The following is a 22,903-nucleotide window of genomic DNA, read 5'->3' as shown; positions in this document are numbered from 1 at the left end:
CTTCCTACGCTTCTCAGAGTAAAGTCCAAAGTTCCCTCAAGGGCCCAAGGCCCTCTATAAGCCCTGGCTCCATTTTCATCACAGCAGCCTCTTTGCTATGCAAACATTCCAAACCTCTCCCACCTCTCCTGCTGCCTCCTCTGGCCTTTGCACTTCCGGCCCTCAGCCTGGAGCTCTCCTCCCACCCAGACATTCTAATGACTCCTTCCCTCCCTTTCAATCAGGTCTTTGCTCAAATTTCAGACCTGATCCCTGAGGCTTTCTGTGTCTAGGCTATACTACCCCCACCCCACCCCCCACCCCATCCCAGCACTTTCAGTTCCTGAGCTGGGCTTCATTCTTCTTAATATTTGTCATTACAACTACACACACATTGGCTGTCTCCTCCAGCTGGAATGTAGGGATCAAAAGGACAGGAACTTGGCTTTGTTTTCCATTATACAGCCAGTGTTTAAATGAGTAGATACTCAGAAAAATAGTTACTGAAAGAATGAATGAGTGAATGAATGAATAAAGCAATGAATAAGGGATGGCTCTGCTAGCAACCAAGAAGGCAGCAGAATCAAGAATCTGCCTATCTAAAGCTGCAGGAATATGTGGGGACTTTCCCTGGTGGTCCAGTGCGTAAGACTCTGTATTTCCAAGGCAGGGATACGGTTCAATCCCTGGTCAGGGAACTAAGATGCCATGTGCTGCACAGTGCAGTCAAAAAACCAAAATAAAATAAAGCTGCAGGAGTGTGTGAGGGGCAGGAGGAGTGGAAGCCATGAGGTGATCCCAAGGCTTGTGAGCCGAGGGGGCGGGTTTCCAGGGCCTGGTGTTGCAGCGAGGAGGATGTTGCCAGTCAGAGCCAAAGGATCACTGAGTCACTGACAGCCGGGGGATCCCCAGGGTAATATCAACAGAAATGAGAATCAGGACACAGGCGGCCTTGTCACCTAAAGATGGAAGGCACATGCTGCCTTTTTCATCTTTGTCTGCTTTTCGTAATCTGTCTTTAAAAAAACACTTACCCCGATTCCACATGGAAGGCTTCTGTGAAATAACGCACAGCCTCACTCACTACTCTCTCCTCTCCCCAAGCTTAGACTCAGGGACACCGCCCAGAGATCATCTTTCAAAACTCTCCTCTTTGCTTAAGTGCTGACCAGACTGCCCTCTGGACTGTGAGCTCCTTGTAAGAAGCCTGTTAACTCCCAGAACAGACACAATGGACGGCACTTGGCACGCTCTCCATGAATGTCTGATGACTCAGAGTATATTTTGAACTCAATCTCCTGGAAGACACTGAGTTAAACATTCATTAACAAACATCACTAATTATATGCTATCACCATCTATATTCTACTCTGTGGGTGTTGGCAGAAGAGTTCTGAACAGAGGTTGGTTCAACAATTGGGAGATTCATAAAATAAATAAGGAATTTTCACATGTGCTAAATAGAGTATGAAAAAACCAACTGATACTAGCGAAACCTTTATCTAACGCGTGGACTTTGCAGAGATTTCCACCTATACTGTCTGGTGAGAAGTATTTTAAGAAGATAATTATAGCTGTGTATTAGATAATTATTTTCAATATTTCAACTGTTAATTTTGAGTCTAATTGAAAATCATTAATATTCATAGGACAGTTAGCATTTTATCTAATTTTTTCCCAAAGATATGGTTTGGTCTTTTCATAAAAATACTGTGACTTCAGTGTCATTCTATATCCTAGAACGATATTTTACTGACAGTAAAGAAGGTTCAATATGACTGATTCAGCAAACATTTACTGAATGCATAGCGTACACAAGTCACTATGCTACGCTGGGCTTAGTCGCTCAGTCGTGTCCGACTCTTTGTGACCCCATGGATTGTAGCCCACCAGGCTCCTCTGTCCATGGGATTCTCCAGGCAAGAATACTGGAGTGGGTTGCCATGCCCTCTTCCAGGGGATCTTCCCAACCCAGGGATCGAACCCAGGTCCCCCTCATTGCAGGTGGATTCTTTACCATCTGAGCCACGAGGGAAGCCCTAGACTGGAGTGGGTAACCTATCCCTTCTCCAGGGGATCTTCCTGACCCAGGAATGGAACCAGGGTCTCCTGCATTGCAGGTGACTTCTTTTTTCTTTTTTTTTTTTTTTTGCAGGTGACTTCTTTACCAGCTGAGCTACCAGGGAAGCCCCATTATGCTAGGAACAGTTTTTTTAAAAAAGCTTTACATAAGAACTTCATGGTAGACTCATTAAGTTATTTATATTCTATGGGTAAATAAATATTTGTATTTATATTAAAGACTTTTTGAAGGTGGATATACTGTTTATGGAGGGTGACATACTGTTAAAGGTGGATTTACGGAGGTGTTTACGGAGGTGGTGCTAGTGATAAAGAACCCGCCTGCCAATGAGGGGACATAAGAGACATGGGTTCAATCCCTGGGACTGGAAGATCCCCTGGAGGAGGGCACGGCAGTCTACCCCAATATTCTTGCCTGGAGAATCCCATGAACAGAGGAGCCTGGCGGGCTATATATAGTCCATAGGGTCACAGTCAGACTCTACTCAAGTGACTTAGCATGCACACACACATAAGCATACTGTTTATGGAATGTTTTCAGCCACTTTAATGATACAGGGCACACCTTGAAGAGAACAACCCAAGAAGTTTCTAAGTGCGAACGCCACTTTTGTTGCCGCTTCCAATGCCATCGTCACAGTGAGGTACTGCTTAACATTCTTAATCTCAACCCCTGTGATTATGGTTTTCATTTTTGGCTGCACCCTGTGGTGTGCGGTACCTTAGACCCCCAACGAGGGATCAAATATGCATCCCCTGCATTGAAAGACAAAGTCTTAACCACTGAGCCAGGAAACTCCTTCAACCCTATTTTTAATAAATAACCTCAAACATCATGCTCCAAAAGAAAAACTTCCTAATGGTTTCCCAGTGCCCTGAGGATAAAGCCTACTTCCCCTCCCCAATGGGCTTCCTCGGTGGCTCAGTGGTAAAGAATCCGCCTGAAATGCAGGAGCTGCAAGAGACGTGGGTTCAATCCCTGAGCTGGGAAGATCTCCTAGAGAAGGGCGTGGCAGCCCACTCCAGGATTCTTGCCTGGAGAATCCCGTGGACAGAGGAGCCCGGTGGGCTGCAGTCCATAAGTTGGACACAACTGAACATGACTGAAGTGACTTAGCATGCATGCACACACCCTCCCCGGGATGCAAGACTGGTCTTAGTTCAAACGTCTCAAACACAGCAAGGTCTTTCCTACCCTTCGATCTACAAAAACCCAGGTGCTCTATTCATTAGATCCCTTACTTTCCTCACAAGCACTTTCTCCTCTCTGAAGCAGAGCTGTCTTTCCCACTTAGATGTACATGCCACCACAACCTGTGCTTTGATGCCCATCATATCCCCAGTTACCAGCATGCAGCATTTATTGAGTCAATTATTAATTAATGAACTTCCTACAGAGCTTGGGTACTTTGGTTACTACCTTATGCAAGCTATGAGAACTTTTATATGTCTCATCAGAAAGCAACCAATAAATGTTTAGGTCACGACTTCCTCCCTGTTTTTCTACATTACCATGTATAAGATGCACCTCACATTTGACAAAATGGGTCATAAATATGATTCAACAGCAACTACGAAATGAATCTCACTAAATGATTTGGTAAACAAATGAATGAAAACAATTTTGCTCAAAATTATTGACTGAGATCCACAAAAGAAAATGGAATCATAACACTATAATAATTTTCTCCTCCACTTTTAGGAGAAAACCAGAAGTATTTTTATTGTAGTTGTAAATTATTTCTGCAGCAAAATAGCAGTTGTGGAAAAAACTGAAATCGAAACTCAAAAACCACCTCAAATTGACTGCGGTGGTAAGTTCAATAGTTCCCTTGTAGTCTGAAGCAATGTTTTGGGCAACAAAATACCCCATGGAGGTTTGAGTAAGCTCCAAGTTCCTCCTTCTTGTGGAATAAGGCAAGGTTTATCAATCTGAAAACGAGACACTTTGCTATGGTTGGCTAGTCTTTGGGAAAGGAAGTAAACCTAGAAGGTTCAAAATTCAGGATCTTTGCTTGACTTGTTTGGAGGGGATCAGTGACTAAGAGGGCAGAAGGCTTTGGGGAGGGAGTATCTCTCAGGTGTCCACATCCTACATTTGGGCACAGCTGACCTCACATTGTACCCACCAGCACAACCTGCTCCTGGGTCGCCTGCTCAGAGAACAGCATGAACAAAACAGACACAGACCCATGCTCCCTGGGTGACAGCCCCTTCCAATAGTGCAGGGACCACAAGCACAATGATCCCAAATGTTCCAGGAGTCCAAGCACCCAACTGCCAAACTACAGAGACAGAGTTGCCAGAGGATTTTGGCCCAAAAAGTGGGGCCTTTGTCCAGCATCACCTTCACTAGGAGGTACTCAACATGAAGGTCTGAAGAGAGCCCTTACAAGATGTGCCTGCATGTCACTGGCTTTAAGAAATTCACAAACTAATGTTCTATCTGTCATGGGCCCCTATCTGGATATTCAGGACCACTCTGTGAATAATTTTTTTTAATGGAGTGATTCATCGCAACATCTGACCAATCACCATTCTAAAAGGGAGGTCTTGGTAACAAAGGAACAAAATCAGCAGTTGGCATAACTGCTATTCACTTAAGTAAAAAAACAAATAACTCCTCATGCAAACAGGTGAGAGGGGATTTCTGTGCACTAGCAACCACAAGTTCACCTACTCTGCAAATTGGTTTGGCAGTAAGTACCAAAGGTCTTAAAGTATTCTTACTCTTTGACCCCGGAATTACCCTTCCATGAATCTTCCTTAAAGAAGTAATTTGAACTATGAACAAAGATTTCATCAAAATGCCAGTTATAATACCAGATATTTGGAAACAGCCTAAAGGTCCAATTTTAAGGGAATAGTTAATAAATTATGGTAAATCATGCAATCAAATATTATACAACATGAATACAGCTTTCCGAGAAGCCGGAAAATATTTAGGACATAAGGTTAAGCAAACAGAGCACATTTAACTATGGAAAAACTTCATTAAAAATAAAGAGGAAGAAAAATGCCAAAATGTTATGGGTACTTTTGGGTCATGGGATTACAGGCAAACGTTCTCCCTGAGTTGTTTTAAATACATAATGTATTTTCCAAAGTTTTCATTGGAAGCATGTATACTTTTATGATTAGAAATAATAACAGCCCTCAGAAATGCTAAGTAACCCTACTGTATCACAAATACTTGCACACGTATGTTCTCATTCTTGTACTGAGCTGATCTGATACTTGGTTTGCCAAGTGAGCCAAAAACGCGTGCCTCCTCTATGCCAAGATCAGCTTAGAGAGAGGATGGAGGACCTCTGAATTCATGCTGCATTTCAGCCCAAGATGCTGATTCTCAAAATTGCCAACATGCCCCAGCAGTTGCCAATCTATTCAGTACCTCTGTGATTAGCTCACTGTCTGCAGAAGAACCTGCTTCTTCTCAGCATCACTTTCATCCCCAAAGCCCCTGTTAGTCTTTACCTATTCTCATATCTCTACCAACTTTATTTCAATGCATCGTAATCACTGATTCACATGTGGTTTTCTCATTAGATTATGAGATTCTTGAGATCCTTGTTATCTTGACATCCCTGGAATCTTACAGGGTACCTAGTAAACAGTGAGGACTTAATAAACGCTGTTAATATTAAATACAATTTTACAGAATAGGAAGAAAATCACCTCAATAACTCCCAAAAGAAGCATTCACTAACATGCTCCTATTGTAAATGGGAATCTTGGTCAGTGCATAAAATCAGTTACACTGTGGAACGTAATTTCCAGTTTATGAAAGAGCACAAAAGTAGCCCAGACTTCTGGGAGCTGGCCCTGGGGCTCTCCTGTTGGATGGAAATGATTTCACAGAGCATCAACACGAGATAAGGCCACTCTGTGACCGTGATGGATCAGGACAAAAACAAGACCACTGTGTAATCCTACCTGAACACAAAAACACAAATACTATCCAATCCCTAAATGACCAGTAGTCTCCTAGTCTGGCTAATGAGTGTTTGCTGCGTCTTCGCCAATTATAGTGTTAGCCTCTCTAGTCTTGTTCCTTCTAGATAAGACTTATTAAGATACAAACACGTTAAGATTATTTCTGCTTTAGTGCAGAGCAAAGTCCTATTTCTTTAAACCCTCTTCCAAATCACTTACAAGACGAAATCCTATAATCAGTCATTTCTAACATTTACTGCAGCGCTCCATGTTTTCCTGCAGTGTACATTTTCCCTCACTGTAACAAGTAGCAAACGCAACCTGTTCAACTACAAGTCATTTCCTGGTGGTCTCTGGCTGCAGGATATTGATAACTTCCTGATCATGCTAGCTTGGGCTTCCCAGGTGGCTCAGTGGTAAAGAATTCACCTGCCAAACAGGAGACATGCGTTCAATCCCTGGGTCAGAAAGATCCTCTGGAGAAGGAAATGACAACCCGCTCCAGTATTCTTGCCTGGGGAATCAAATAGACAGAGGAACCTGGTGGGCTACAGTCCATGGGGGTCACAAAAGGGTCAGATACGACTTAGCGACTAAACAGCGGCGGCATGCTGCCTAGAAACCCCTTCTGTCTTCTCTCTGCCCATACATACTTCATCAGAACTTGCCTCTTCTAGGAAGCCTCCCCTGATCTGTCTCCCAGGCACAGACAGTTCCATTCTTTTCAGTTTCCATGACATTTATGTTCAACAGCTCCTAATAAGTTTGTATTTCATAGTACTGGCTAGCCCCGTGATCTTGATCACTGTCTGAAAGATCCTATCAACTCTAAAATCATACTATTTTATTGCGCTGCTTTAACATTTTAAACATGATTGTCTTACCTCTCCAAATATTTCTTCTCATGTACCTTCTCATTCCCCTTCTTCTTACCATATGTATACACAGTTCACTGCACACAGCAAACACCTACATCCAGTCATAAATTTACACAGAGACCAATTTGACCTTGCATTTGTTGGGAAATGATATATCACTCATATTTCATCAGTAAATAACTCTAAATACTTCATCATTTAGAGCATCTTCAAGTATGGATGTCTACAGGGGAGTGTGTTCTACATTTTTGCTGCACTGAGTATGTGCTAATGCTCTTCCTCTATGTATCTATTTCTTATTTATCATACTTCTGGGAAAAGTACCTGCATGTATAAAGGTAAATTCAGGCCATGGCAGCTGGCAGAGGTTCCTTCTCTTCAACTGAAATCAGTGACTAAAATTAAGCCCTCCAAACATCTGACTTGCTGACGTATCTATCGTGCGTAATGATAGAGATCCTGCACTGAGGAGAAAATCGACTAGGTTATTGAGTTTTCTGCCAAAGCCAGATACAGTCCTGCTGGACAGCTCTGTTCAGATGACCTGCTCTCAGCTCCCATTCAAACGTCTAAACGTTCGACTCACAATCTCCCTCTCCAATCATATGCCTCTGCTGACTTCCCCAAGTCTTTGGCCCAGACTTGAAATTGACCTTGCCCTGCCGGAACCAGGATGACTCCCTGAAGACCCAAGATGAGGCTGAGATTCAGATAGATTTCGGTTTCCATGACAGCTCCTCCAACTTCCAGTCTGGCTCCAGGAGCTCAGGCAAGTAATTTAACCTCCCTAAGCCTTCATTTCCTGGCTCAACAACCAAAAAAAAAAAAAAAAGCCACAATACATTTCCCAGGACTCTAATGAAGATTTGGTGAGATTATGTATAGAAGGCACATGGCAGATGCTCTACAAATGTTAGCTCTTTTTTCCCCAATAGTGCCTGACAACCAATAGAACTCCGTCTCCCTCTACGGAGCTGCCCATGCCGTATTTGCATTGACTTATATCACGAAGGATATTTAAAACGAGGCAGATGGCAGAGTTTCTGGCCTCAGCTCAACAATCAAGCTCTAATTGTTCTATTGATCTGCCCACCTGGTCAACTTCCTGCGTTGTTCCTACCCACGTCCCTTGCTGCACCCGAACCCCAAGCTAAGAATCTACGCTTGTGCCTTTCTTACTGAGGTACTAAGTTTGCTACTGAACCCTGATGCTCAACCTCTTCACCCCAATAGCCTCCATTCCATCCCTTCTGTCTGACCTGTATTCCCGGCAGTCTGGTTGCCCATTGGATGGTCCAGTTTGGCACTCATCCTTCAGTTTGGCCTGATGTACTGGATTCTTATCTTGACTTTGAGAGATAGTGTTGCGTAGTTTAAGCACAGGCTTTGTTTCAGATTGCCAGGATTTGAATCCACTTAATGACCATATAACCCTGAGCAAGTCATTTTACCTCCCTTACTTTCTGTTTTCTCACCTTAGAGGGCTTTTATGAGTAACGGATGTAAAGTATGTAACATGGGACCCGGCACACTAGGTAAGTCTTTGATAAATGTCAGTGCTACACATAGAGAGGTTTTGCCCCCAGGATGTATGGTGGCTACAGAATGCCTCTCAATACAGCCCATTTGCTATGAAGAAACGTACAACACACAGCCACCTCACCCACTGAGCCAGTCGACCCCCTGGTCTTGTCCCTCCTGATTTGTTTTACCCTTCCAATGCTTCTGTCAACACAAAGGCTCCTTAGTCCTCATCAGACCTTCATAAAGTTGCTCACACAAGCCAATATTTTAGCTTGGGACCAATCATCTTAGGCCTCCTAAGTGATAACCCTAATCTCTGCCCACTGCCTCCTCTCTGCCTAGTTCCTACAATCTCAACAAACCTGTTTAAACAATAATTCTATGTTCATCACTTTACTTCCATGTTCAAACTGTCACTGTGTGACTAGATCTGTAATGCCCAGAACAGGGGGTCTCCAATCTCATGATCCCAGGATGACCACGGCTTTTGAAGATAAAATCCCTAGGCTGAAAATAGGGCACAAGGGTGTTTCCTAAAAGCACATGGACATGGATAAATGGTGGCTTCCTCACTCCATAATCTTCTGGATCTTATTACCAAAGTCTAGACATGGAGGGAATTATTTCATTTCCTGACTTTGCGTTGGCTGGGAGGAAGGTCCCATTTCTGGAATTTGCATGGCCTTGGGCATCTGAGTTGCCTCTACACACAAACTTCACATCACTGTCCAGGAGGCTATCCCCCAAGAGGGAGCAATTCTCCCCAGTAATAGACATGTTGTTTTTGATTGGCAGCCTCATAAGTCTGGGGGATCTATATGACCTTGACAGAGCTGTCCATTGTGGTGCCCCTCCCAGCCCTTCGCCCCAACCCACCACCAGCACCACATACGAACAGGGCTGGGCACGCCATCCAGTCCAAGACTATTATAGCAGCACTCTTGGTTGGACACGGAGACTGAGTCAATGACCACCAAGCACAGCCAGCCAGAGACCTTTTGGAAGACTTCCATAAACGGGACCTGGAAGAGACAAGTCTTCTCTTCTTATGGATCAAAAGCTCAGGAGTGCAGGTTTGGAACTACCAATGCTCACCTTTCTCAGCACATGAAACACATGGAAAGGGGCCTCAGAATGAAGCTGATTCAGAAGGAAGAGAAACTGAGAAATGGAGAGAGAAAGAGGGTGAAAGAGACTCTGTGTTCCAGCCATGACTAAAGCAAAGTCCACCTTTGGACTTTCTAGTCACATGAGCCAATAAATATACTTTTTTTTTTTTTTTTTGCTTAACACAGTTAAATGTAGGTTCCTCAGGTGCATAACCAGATGAATCCTGCTAACTCTCTTCTGCAGAAACACCGGGTAAAGGGGAGGGGACTCGACCCCATCAGTGGACTTAATGTCTGGAGCAGAGTGATAGGGACAGTGCAGAAAGGAACTTACACGTCCACATCTTCACACTTGGTTCACACTCCCATGAATTTTGTGCAGTTTCACCTTCGGTGACAAAATTTCCAAAGAATAACTTGCTACTGGAACATATTCCGTTGATTTATAGTACAATGGCCCAAGAATGCCCATCTTTATATGAGAATTTTCTTTTTCCAATTGCACGCAAAGCTTTTGGAAGAGTCTTATCCATGACTGTAATACTCAAATCACCAGAATTTCTGCTGGGGATGGGGAGGGGAGTGAGATGAGGAGGAAGCCCAGAACAGGACTAATCAAACTAAAGATTAACAATCAGAATTTCAGATGTTTCAGGTCTTAATATCACAATTGGAGATTCTTAGCTTCCAGTATGGGCTTCCCCAGTGGCTCAACAGTAAAGAATCTGCTTGCAATGCAGAAGATGCAGGAGATATGGGCAGGAGATGCAGGAGATGTGGATTCAATCCCTAGGCGGGGCAAATCCCCTGGAGCAAACTACTCCAGTATTCTTGCCTGGAGAATCCCATGGCCAGAGGAGCCTGGCGGGCTACAGTTCATGGGATCACAAAGAGTCAGACACAACTGAAGCAACTTAGCACGCATACATCTTCCAGAATATAACCTAAACTTTTCCTCAGACATTCGAAACTCCACTAAAATCTGATGCCACCCTTATCTCTGTCTCCTATGTACACCAGGTTTCCAAAGTGTGTTCTAGCTTCTCTTGTCTCTACAGATCCTGCAAAAAAGCAACGGAGCATACTGGCACAAACATGCTCTGCAAAATTAGTCCTGGTTTCATCACCTTTCTACTTGAATAACCTCTTGGAGCTGTAAAGAAAATCAACTGCCATTATTTGTGAAAATTCATCGAAAACCATCAAGGACTAAGTGAATGTTGCTAACTCATTATTGTGTTATGTATTTTGAACTCGGCGAATCAGTGATGGGCCAGATGTCCAGTCTCCTTGACCTCCTACTATCATGGTCATTACTCTTTCTCAGTGTCCAGTGAAGTCTCCAGCCTGTCTTCCCCCAACCCAACCTCTGCTCACCACACCACCCCCACCACATCCTGATTTCTCTTCATCATGCAGCTTTCTACAAAGAGGATGAAAAGATCACAGTCCAAAGTCCTTGGTCTGCCAACCAGAGCAGAGACTCTGAAAAGCCTAGAAAGGTATCCAAGGCCACATAACCAGTGTCTCAGCCAGGATAACAACTTGGGTTTTCCAGCTCCCCATCCAATGCCCTTGGAAATCCAGTGTGGACCAGACCCCTGATGCTCAAGGACCATTGCAGATGCTCAGTGATCTGACACATTTCCCAGTCCCCTCCCTGCCAGCCTGCAAACTCCCAGAGGAGAGGCTAGTTTGCCACCAATCAGCAAACCTGGCACCATGACAAGGGTTCACGCATGTTTTCTGAATGGTTGGACACATATCAGATCTTAGCAGACAAAGCAGATCTTAAATCCTGAAACAAATACCCTTGACAAAACTGCAAATCATATATCCCTTAATAAAATGAAGGGTCCATCTTACTGCAGACACATTTTTTTCATCTCTACACAAGTTCTTTTCCCAAATGTGCTTTGCTTGACTGAACTCCTCATGCTGTCCCTCATTTAGCAAAAGTAACACTAAATGAAATTTATTTTAAAATTGCCTCCTCTTTTAGACTCTACATTCTATATAAGTAATAGGTATTAACATGAAGACTTAATTTTATTGTCTACTGATGTTGTTGAAGAAACATAAAAAAGTGACATCTGTTCTTATCTTTGTTCTTATCTATTTTCTTAAATTTCTGTTCCTTTACTCTGAGATTTATTATGGGAATAAGAGAATTTAAATAAACGATTTGAATCCTCTCCCCCTACATGCTAGTAGCTATCTTGGTCCAAAGAACTGTTGTCAAAATGCTGAAGCTACAAAAGTTCAAGTATAGTAATCTAACTCTTGGAATGTTCGAAAGCTTACTAGTAATTCCTCTAAATTGGAATAAAAAGTGCAGCCATCACACTTTACAGTGACCTTTCCTGAAGAATCCCTTCCAGAAAGCCTTTGGATATTACATGTATTTCCCTGAACCTGACTCAGAAGCAACAGGTTAAATCTCTCTGTGCCAGCTGCCTGCAGACCGCATACGGATGCTCCCCACACAACTCTCTTTCACTAAAACCTTCCCCAGCCTAGGATACAAAGCTAATTATAACCAAGGTTACAAATTATAGTTAAATCACCTCACAATAATGAGCTCTATAGTAAGACTTCATTAGAGAAAAACATTCCTAGCACTTCAGAAGATATATTTTAATAGTAAAAAAAAAATCTCAAACATTAATTTACTTAAGAGAAACATTATTTTCTGTTAAGAACAACTCCTTCACTTAAGCTGTCTGAGAAGCATGAAACTAAGGTGGATGCTTCTGTATAGGGGAAAAGTAGTGGAAAAATAAAGTAAGGTTTGAGAAGTTTGAAGTTCAGCCTACTTTTCACAAAATGGTGATATATTCCAGTATTGGTGGCCAAATAACAAACTGAAGGTCATTTTATATGTTTCTGTAAACCAAGACATGACAAGCCAGCAAAGTTAATAGCTTTCACAGAACTGTTAATATTTGTTCATAATTTTGTAGTTCTTCATAAAGAGCTACAAAAAGTATACCTTAGAACTTGGTTTGACAGCAAAACCTAAAGAGTTCAATATTCTTACTGACAAATAAGAACAGTTGTCGATTCTTGAAATGCTTTCTTGTTGTCCACAAGTACTTTTGAAGGTCTTTAGGGGGAAAAAAAAGGTAATAAACACTTCGGTCCACACACATAGTCCAATACCAGGCTAAGGTGTACTTGATCTGACTTCAGAGAGATTACGTATGTAATAAAATTACGTATATGGGAAGCATCTGACTTTTTGGCATTGCCTATGCCTGGTACTGAATAATGAATTGTTTTTATTATATATACCATTCACACACACACACATACTTCTCAGTGGAAAACTAGTGGCAATAAATACCCACAGCCTGTACCTACAAAATGTGAAATGCTGGCTTGGGCAATTAATTAAAGCAAAAGAATGATTAATGGAGCAAATCTTGCAAACGCTCAGCCCTTTCTCTAAAGGACAGATTATATAGGCAGAAGAATAGCGCTGAATTTGGCAAATAATTGCTTCGCCTCTCCATTTTGTCTATGAAGATCCTACCACATACAGATCCTGCTTTAGGAAACCCTGACCACACTTTGCTCTTGCCAAGGACTACTATAAATTAAGACTGTGGACATCTTTACAGAGAATGCCGACTCTGGAACGGAGACAAAGGAGGTTGTAGCTTGGAGAAACGCAGCCAGGCGCTCCAAGGCTCCGGGGTCCTGGGAGGCTGCCCTCCACCGCTCCTCTTGCGCTGCGGGGACTGGGGAGTCCAGAGTTGACCGCGGGTTTGGTTTATTCCCGAAACTTCAGGAGACAGTGTTTATCCTAACTCTGGGAGCCGAGGAGGGGCGGGGAGGGAGAGGGTGGTGAAGCAGCGCCGCGTTTCAACTGCACCGATTGCCCACCCACCTTCCCATCCCCGGCAGCATCCTTCTCTTCCCCCCTTACCTGTCCGGAGCGCGGGGCCTCGGGGGTCCAGTCGCCTCTCACGGCTCTCACTCCCGGAGCGGGTGGGACGTCGGGCGCCTCCGGAGCGGAGCGCAGGAGGCAGCGGGGTTGGGGGCGTCAGCAGAAACCTCCGCAGCCTTGGGCAGCCGCGGTCTCCCTCCCCATCCCGGCGGGGCTCGGGCAGCGGACTCGGCGCGGCCACCGCGGGCGGATGAGTCAGGCGAGGGGGCGGGCGGCGGGGGCTGCCGGAGGGCCGAAGTGGGTGGGGGCGGCGGCCTCGGGGCTGGGGGCGCGCCGCTGGCCGTGCCCGCCGCGGGTCGCCGGGCCGCCGGCCGCAGCCATAGGGCGCACGGCGTCCGAGCGCTCCTGCCCTCGGTGGTCACCGGGCGCGGGGCGCCGGGCAGCGGACAGGGACTCGCAGCCGCACAAGACAAAAGACTCACGGAGGCTGAGAGGAGAAAAGTTTTCAGCAGTGCTCAGATCCCCACTGAAGAGATCCCCGCCGAACCTCACGATCCAGTCGCAGGAAGAGGCGTCTGGGGGCGGCGCGTAGGGTGCCGGGCGGGCTTCCAGGAGCGTGGCCACGCGATCGCGACCTGGGTGCCCGCGAGTCTCCCGCTGCCCACGACCGGTAGGAACTCCCCCGGCCCTGCCGCCCCCACTCTCGCCGCCAGCCTCCTCCTTGAGGATGCAGACAAAATCCAACCCCCGCCCCCGGACTCCCAGCCCCCAGGAGGCGTACCCCGGCCTCAAAGTTGCACTTGCAGTGCAGGGATCATCGCAGACAAAAACCTATCGTTGGGAACAAAATACCCGCTTTCTGGGGCTCTCCTCCCGGCTGGAAGCCCAGACGGTGGAAAAGGACACACCCACCAGCCGGGCGCGCCTCTCACTGGAACCCCAGGATTCGGAGCCAGGGTCCCACCAGCCCCTGGACCAGTGGGGAAGCCCTGGCTGATTCCGGGTTTTCCTGGAGCCGACGCTGGAGGACTCTCGCTCCACGCCCCTCGGACTCTCTCTTATCTGACGCTGCCGGGGCTGGTCGGGGTCCCCCTGGCGGGCTGCGCCGGCGCTGCGCGAGCGGAACCAGACCCGGGATCTACTATCAACGCGGCGCTGGAGCGCCCACCCGATCTAGCTCGGCAAAAAAGGTCCACGCGAATAGCCCTATCATGGTCATGGGCAGGGCGGACGAGGGCGAACCGGATCTTTGAGAGCTTCGGTGAGCAGTGCTTAGGTTCAACTCTAAACGTCACAGCCAAGGAGGAGTATGGGTTAATCCTCGTTACCCTCAAACATCCAGTAAGTGGGGACTGTCCCCTATTCACAGAGAAGAAGGTTATCTGACGTGTGTGTGTGTGTGTGTACGCGCGCGCTCAGTCGTCCAACTCTTTGTGACCCCCATGGACTGTAGCCCACCAGCCTCGGTGGAATTTTCCAGGCAAGAATACTGACTTGGGTTGCCATTTCCTCCTCCAGAGGATCTTTCTGATCCAGGGATCAAACCTCGGTCTCCGTGTCGCCTGCATTGGCAGGAGGATTCTTTTTACCACTCTGCCACCTGGGAAGCTGCTAAAGGTTATGCTAGGTACCTCCTATTTGGCAGAGACCGAACTGGTGATTGTATATATGCAGGTCAATTCAGTAAATAAAGTTTTATGTAAAACTCGGAATTACCAGATAGTCCACCCACGACCCTGCCATGTACAGAGCTTACAATCCCGCAGCGCTGAGTGTCGGGTGTACCTGTGTGTCTCCTGAATATATTTAAGCTGATGACTGGAAGGCAAGTATGGCATTCTAGTGCAGTGAATTTGTGTCTTTCAATGTGCAGTCTGCTGATTTCATTTTCAACAAAGATTTGTTTCTGGATGTGGGAAATGTACGAGAAAGAGAAGAGAATTCCACGCAAAACTCTAACATTAAAAAAGAATCTTGGATATCAAATTTGGCAATGAGAAGAGACTGCTGTAGAAATGGGTTTCTTTGGTACACTCTTCCTGTCTTGACTAGAAGAATTGGGAGATTTGACACTTTTAGTAAAAATTTCACAATCAAAATGTTAAAACCAAAACTAAACACTAAAGGGGTTGGAAGTTGGAAGGGGTAGAGAAATGAGTCACCCCTGTAAACCATCTGTAAGTTTTATTTTTGCCCCACCTGTCTCTACACTCTTTATTCCACAGCCACCTACTCAACTTGCTTAGGTGTGCTCACACATTTGTGCAGGCATCCCATTAAAGGGCTGTGATTCCAAGGGACCTTCCTTTTAGTTGTAACCTCTTCATTTCATAACAAAGTATCTTTAAACCACATTTTTCTGTAGCACTCCTGAGAGATATTTCCTAATTATGTTTCCTAGTGGCTTCCTAGGAAATGAAGAATGGGCACAAGTGATCAAGATCATCAAACATGATATCCTAAGACAAGCAGTGGCACATTTAAAATGGCCATCTAACTATTTTACACTCTGAAAGACTGAGCCTGCCTCAAAGATGAAGGCCTTGGAAGAGGCATAAGCAGATTCTTTTGGTCATAAATACTGATGATTCATTTTTGAACTTAGATTTCAGTGATTCAACTTAAAATAAACTACATAAGATCACCAAAGGAGAATTATTTATATTTCCATTTAAAAGAATTACTATTAGTACCAGAAAAAACAAGGATTCAATTACAAACAGTAATTAATTTGTAATTCAGTATACCAAGCAACTTCCAAGATAAATGCTTGGCATTCTCATAAATTCTTCCTTGGCATTGAGTGCTCAAGACAAACTCAGGTAAATTATTTAATCTCCGCTAAAGGGCAGTATCTCTGCATGTGGAAAAAGAGCAGTAAAAATACCATGCCTGTAATGGGTTTTGAATTTAACTCCATATCCTCCTTTGAGGTAATGGATGACACCTCTCACCATCAAGCTGCACTGCACTTCACACATAATATTTTTTGCAGTGTCCTTCTGAGATGCATCAATTTCCACTAGAATAAGCCCATCTTACAAGAGTGCGTAGTGGGAGCAAAACATTCACTGTAATTCAAATTCAACTAAATACTAATGGAGGGAAATGACCCCGCATTTCTCCTAATCCTTAAGTAGGAAAAAAACTATTTCAAAGCATTTTATATTTCAAAGTATTTTATTTCCAAAGAATTTTTTGCAAATTAAATGAAATAATACATGTAAGACTCTTTTAACCTATGACACAGATCCTCATCACAGTTTTGGTTACACACACACACACACACACACACACACACACCCCCCAAGCTTGTCTTAATGCTATTAATAGAGTAAGATGCTTCCTCTGGAATTGAGAATTAGCTTGAGAAAAATGTTGAAATATGTGAATCAACATTTTCGTTCTTGGTACACTACAAATGTAAGCCCGATGGATGGCAACACATTTTGAGTGAATTGATTTTGAAAACACACATTGGAATGGAAAAGAACAAGTATTCTTAAGTAGATCTTGTAACAAGGCTAAGGGAAGACTGGTGAAGTTTATGTGGGATGGTACTCATTCGCTTTTGCTGTAATTGTAGCCCATAACATCTCTAGATCTGAGCCAAAAAATCCCTCAACCAGAAAATAAAAATATCTTTAATGGCAAACAAATGGAATTGTTTGCCAGATTCTTATCTGAATTAATCTGCTCCAGCTGTGAAATAGATTGATAGTGGTAAAGCCCCTGAGGAAGCTTTGCTGTCACCCAGAGTTGCCAGCAAAGTAAGCGGTAAAGAAGGACAAAGTCAAAGAAAATTGTCTATTTGAATTTATCCTTAAAATATGGGATTAGGTGGAAAGAATCCAGAAGAAAGTAAAAGATAGCAGAAATATATTTAAAAGTAAACATTTAAAATCATTTCAATTTCACTCTTCTTTTGAGTAGCATTTTGCTGTATTTTAAATTTTCCTCTCTCATTATGTATTGGCTAATAGTTGAGTAGATTTAGTGGCAGAAAGATGCTGCTAACTTCTGTTCATCAAATGTGCAAGTTAGATATCTCAAATAGATACTTTACAATATTGAAGCTAATACTATTGTTTAAATATTCTATGAATTCCCTATTTGTCCTGATTAGATTCTTTCTACCTGAGGAGCAGTAGCAGCATCCATTTTTAAATTGCAGAAGGAGGCACCCTCTCTCCTTTCTAAAGCCCCAGTTTTTTCCTCTGGATAGATTTGTACATACCTATATAACGGGAAGGATCACCCGATCGCTGCTACAATCCAAGAAGCAGTTTTTTTTGTTTTTTTTTTTAATAGTCTGTCTGTGCGTTTTGTTACAAGAATCTACCCACAGAAGATATTAGAGATTTGAGGGAAGTGGCAGAGGTGGCCCGGTGGCACACCGGGTCCACTGTCCATGGTACTGAAACAGTCAAGGGGCATTAGCACCTGGCTACTCAAAGTGTGGTTGGAGGTTGGGCAACACTGTCATCACCGAGGAGTTGTTACAACAGTAGGATCTCAGCCCCAACCCAAACCTCTTGAATGATACTCTTCAATGAACAACATCTTCAAGTTATTAGTCTACTTGTTTAAATTTGAGAAGTGTTGCACTAGGACACGATTTCCATCACCTTGTGACTTCCATGGTACTCTGCTTATATCACCCTTCACTTCAGTTCTCTCCAGATACACACCCCAAATGCTGCTCTCTTAGCTACATTGTTTGGTTACGGTGGCATGGTGTTACTTAGGCTCTCATTCATACTGTCAATAATTATAGTATGTCCTTATAATGCTGTTTTAAGAACTCAATGATGATAAAATAGTATTTGTAAAGTACTCAGCCTGATACATAGCAGATGTTCAACATGTCTCTCATCCACTGTGTGAAGGATGCCCTCTCAACATAACATTCTTAGGCACAGAGAAAATTTATTGTAAAACAGTTTAATCTCTGATTTCTGCTCAATCAAATCAACAGCATGTCACATACATATTAAACTGATAATATTTGATAAAATAAAAATTTTAAACGTACCAAATCTTTCAGTTTAGAGTTTTTCCAACCATAATTTATGAACTGGAGTAAAGAAAGATAATGTCTTTCTTGACAATTATATTAGATACATTTTTTATTAAGTTAGAATGAGATAACTTGGCATTTTGATATCAAACATGTTTACAAATATCTGGATGCCTTAATTATACTACCAACAGAAATCTGCACGTCACAGAGCTGACTTTGTAAACAGTAATCATTTACACTTATGCATAAATCTTAATTAAGTTACAATGCTGGTAAAATAGAATGCAATTTAAATTGTGCTGTTTATTTTTTATTTTTATTTTTTTTCATTTATTTTTATTAGTTGGAGGCTATTTGCTTTACAATATTGTAGTGGTTTTTACCATACATTGATATGAATCAGCCATGGATTTACATGTGTTCCCCATCCTGAACCCCCCTCCCACCTCCCTCCCCATCCAAAAAAATAAAATGAATGGGTATCTCCAAAGAGAATGTCTAAAAAAATGGTTAATCAAATTTTAACCTTGCAAAAAGTGTCAATTTTGTAATACCATAATCTCTGATTTCCATTAAAAATTTTTTGTTGACTAAAAAAAATAAAATAAATAAAATAAATAAATTGTGCTGTTTAGAAGCCCTGAGGATACCCTTTCACAGATTTATTTTATTTTATTTTGCATTCTTTTTTAAATATTCTTTTCCATTAGGGTTTATCACAGGATATTGAATATACATTAGGACCTTGTTGTTTATCCATTCTAAATGTATAGCTTGCATCTATCTACCAACCCCCAAACTCCCAGTCCATTCCCTGTCTTCCCCCTTTGAAAAGGGTAAGTCAATTCTCTATGTCTAGAGTCCTTTTCTGTTTTGTAGATAGGCACATTTCACACATTTATTTTAGAACATGAGGTAATATTGAAAAATTCATTTTTCAAAAGAGATGTCAAATTTGATCACCTATTTTATTATAATAGTCATTTAATGAATTTTGACACTTAGGATCATTGCTCATTGTGCCACTGATGATCTGAAAACACCTTTTTCTGTAAACAAATGAACTATAATAAACTTGAGCAGGTCAAATTGTCTCTTAGGCACTACATTCAGTTTTTAAAGTTGCTAGAAAACAACCTTTAAAATACATTAGCTGTCGTTCCTTTCAGCTCCCTCATTTTTAAATTTATGAACACAAGATAAGTACCTGTCTCAGGATCATATGACCAGAGAGTGGTGAAACCATGACCAGAACCCAAGTTTTCCTATTCCGATTTGGTGTTTATTCAACACTTGTAAAACATGATAATTATACACTGTTTTAAAGTGCCAAGGGGATTGAGAGATGTCAGCATATCCCTGAAAGTATATACATTTCCCCAGTCTTACCATACTTCCACAGCAAAGGAAACAGCCTTGTGATAAAATAAGCTGAACTTCAGTTTTAGATTGTTCATTCCTTCATTCAGAAAATATTCACACAATGTATTGGACATTATATTCAGCTAGGCTCCAATAAAAATGAAAGAGTCAGAGCTCTTTTCTTCACATTTGTGACCTGGAATATTTGGCATTTTCATAAACATATAATTGCAGTATGAAAAGCACCTTAACTAGGGTATAAAATGGTAATATAAAGTAAGGGTCATCAGAAATCATTCAGAAGCTATAGTTCAAAGACATTGACATACAAGATCTCGGTCTTAAAAGAAAAGAAGGCTTCAAAAGGTTGATGAAAGGGAACAAAATTCAGAGAAGGAGAACTGTGCGTGCAATTTCCAGAGGAGAAAATAGTGTGGTACATCCAGAGGTATGTCAGTAAAGCCAGTGTGGCTAGAGTGTGGCAGAAAGCCAGAGCTATTAAAGGGAGTTTGGTGGGATAGGCACAGACCAGCTCACAAAGGGCCTTGCCATCGAGGTTAAAGAGTTTAAGCATTAATCCGGAAAAATCAAGGAACATTCAAATATTCTTATGGAAGCAGTGGTAAAGGGTGGTTGGAAGGGATGGGGGACTCAGAAGCGGCAGATGAAGATGTTAACAGCCTGGGTAAGGGAAGATGACAAACTGAACTAGGATATTGGAAACGGATAAACTGGAGAAATTTGGAAAATAAATGTCTTTATTTACAGTCTCTAGCTCTGATAGTGCATGATCACAGCAGTGCGTTGCCTTTTCTCTCCATACTACTTCTGCTAAATGAAAAATGAAGACTAAGAGTCCATTGACTGTTTTCACCACCAGTCTAATTCTGTGTCCTCAAAAACATGATTAGACTTCTGTGGGCACAATGGATAAGAATCTGAACTTGTCAAGAACTACATGCCAATACAGGGCATGCAGGGTCAATTGCTGGCCTGTGAAGATTCCTCATGCCACAGAGCAACTAAGCCCAAGGACCACAACTACTGAGTCCCCCAGCCTAGAGCCTGTGCTCTGCAACAAGAGAAGCTATGCAATGAAAAGCTTGCATGCTGCAACTAGAGAGTACTCCCCCACTCACCACAACTAGAGAAAGCCCATGCAAAGCAATGAAGACCCAGTACAGCCAAAAATAAAATGTAAATAAATGAATAAAAGTATATGATCTGTTCGAGCTAAAATTCAGATATATATATATGTATATATATACATAGATATATATATGAAAACAATGGATTGCAGTATTGTCCCTAGTAACAAAATATCACAGTGAACCTTCATACAGTATTTACTATGAGAAAGGCACTATTTAAGCATTTCATATTTATTAATTCTTCACAACAAGTTCCCAGATTAAATGCTAGTCTTAACCCATTTACAAATGAAATAACTGAGAATTAAGAAGGTTGAATAATTTACATAAGTTAGTAAGTGGAGAAACTGGGTTTATGAGCCTATGCAGTCTGTTGCCAGAGTCTGGGCTCTCAAGAACTACATTAGCTCTCTCTCAGGGAAAACTAGAAATCACTCCATGTTCATCACTGGTTAAATTATGATATATTCATATAATGTTTAATACCATGTAGCATTAAACAGAAAAGGTCTATATCCAGCAATATGGATAGATGTCAAGGAGACACAGGTAAGTGAGGAAAGAAGTAGAACATCTCAAAAAGAGTGATCTCATCTTTGTTTAAAGTGTGTGTGTGTGTGTGTGTGTGTGTGTGTGTGTGTGTTTGTGTGGTGTAAGGCATGGAAGGTTGCATACTAAAATACTAGCGGAGGCTAATAGTGGGGAATAAAATTAAAGAGTGAAAAGAAGAAAGTGAAAGTCACTCTGTCATCTCTGACACTTTGTGACCACAGTGACCACAGTCCATGGAATTCTCCAGGCCAGCATACCAGAATGAGTAGCCTTTCCCTTCTCCAAGGGATCTTCCCAACCCAGGGATAGAACCCAAGTCTCCCGCATTGCAGGCAGATTCTTTACAGCTGAGGCACAAGGGAAGCCCTAAAGATTGAAAGGATTCTTATAATTTTTATTTTACACAATTTTGATCTTTTAAATTGTTTTATAGTGACCTTACATCACTTTTATAATACACATTCAAAAAATGACCATAAAAACCATTGAGACCGTTCCCTTCTCTATAACTGTGGACCCAGCAGCAGAATGGATCTTACTTATAAATGATAGATTTAGGAAGTTCACCTTCATATTTTCCAAGCTTTTCTCCAAACCTGGCATATACAAGCAGCCACAAATTTAAGAACCAGATTTCACTCTACAATTCATCAACTGAAATACAAAATTTCTAGAATCCTTTCTGAGATCTACAAACTGGATTGAAAGCTTCCTGAGCTTTCATTCTCTCTAAAAGGAAGTCCCAAGGAATCTTCTGCAAATGCAATCGAGCTGCAGCTTCATGGCATTTCCTTCTTGTTTATGTGCTAAAGAATAATTTACTTCAAAATGTGGAAAAAGGCAAAGTAATGGTTGCCCGATTTTCTGTTATCTTGATAGCAAGAGCATTGTCTACTTATATACTTTTCTGGTCCTATGGGAGAACAGAACTTTTTGCTATAGTATATTTGAATAGCAACCATCATATGATTTTTTTAAAAAAGACAGAAAGTGATTTGCTATTGCTTTTAGAGAAATAAATCCTATTAACTAGCCTTATCCTTAATTTAGCATTTCTTTTCCTATTAACAAGATAAACCCCCATTCTTCAAGTGTTTGTCAAATCAGCTCTTTTGTCTTCCTGTAAGCTTTCTCATTAATTAAGCAAAAGTTGACAGGTGCCAACAAAAAATTGAGAACAGTGCTTTCACAAAGTTTACCAAATATAATCATGAACAATGCTCTTTTACAGTGTTTTATAAAGTGTATAGTGTGACAGAAGGTTTTCCTTCACAGATTGATTAATTACCCAATAGAGAATTTGAAATTGCTTTTTTAACCTTGAGAGAGAAGATACATATTAGAATGCTGGAGCTCAAAGAGTTTAACTAGCCCAGATTCTGACATCTAATAAATGTGAGGCCTAGAACAAGTTT

The 22,903-nt window shown here is 42.2% G+C and overlaps 2 protein-coding genes across 7 annotated transcripts in view; one reads left to right on the top strand and one right to left on the bottom strand.

Annotated features, from left to right (window-relative positions):
- The window catches only part of TMEM200A (transmembrane protein 200A), a 79,607-nt gene extending 66,042 nt beyond the window's left edge, over positions 1–13,565 (bottom strand). For 5 of the 6 annotated variants that reach the window (XR_006338010.1, XR_006338011.1, XR_006338012.1 and 2 more), the window contains exon 1: positions 13,440–13,562. The gene's annotated coding sequence lies outside the window, so the exon portion shown is untranslated. Of the gene's footprint in view, positions 1–13,439 lie in introns of all 6 variants that reach the window. The other variant, XM_043888428.1, reaches the window with a different exon arrangement.
- An 85-nt stretch (positions 13,566–13,650) lies between these two features.
- LOC122684109 (translation initiation factor IF-2-like) lies at positions 13,651–21,575 on the top strand. The gene is made up of 3 exons (XM_043887968.1): positions 13,651–13,988; positions 14,075–14,797; positions 21,543–21,575. The coding sequence occupies exons 1-2, from the start codon at positions 13,651–13,653 to the stop codon at positions 14,784–14,786; spliced, it is 1,050 nt and encodes a 349-aa protein (XP_043743903.1). The 3' UTR covers positions 14,787–14,797; positions 21,543–21,575.
- The last annotated feature ends 1,328 nt before the right edge of the window (positions 21,576–22,903 follow it).

Source organism: Cervus elaphus, chromosome 26 (genome assembly GCF_910594005.1).
Source record: "Cervus elaphus chromosome 26, mCerEla1.1, whole genome shotgun sequence".
In the NCBI taxonomy this organism is placed as follows: domain Eukaryota; kingdom Metazoa; phylum Chordata; class Mammalia; order Artiodactyla; family Cervidae; genus Cervus; species Cervus elaphus.
The sequence above is the reverse complement of the archived record's forward strand: the minus strand, read 5'-3'. Positions and strand labels throughout refer to the sequence as shown.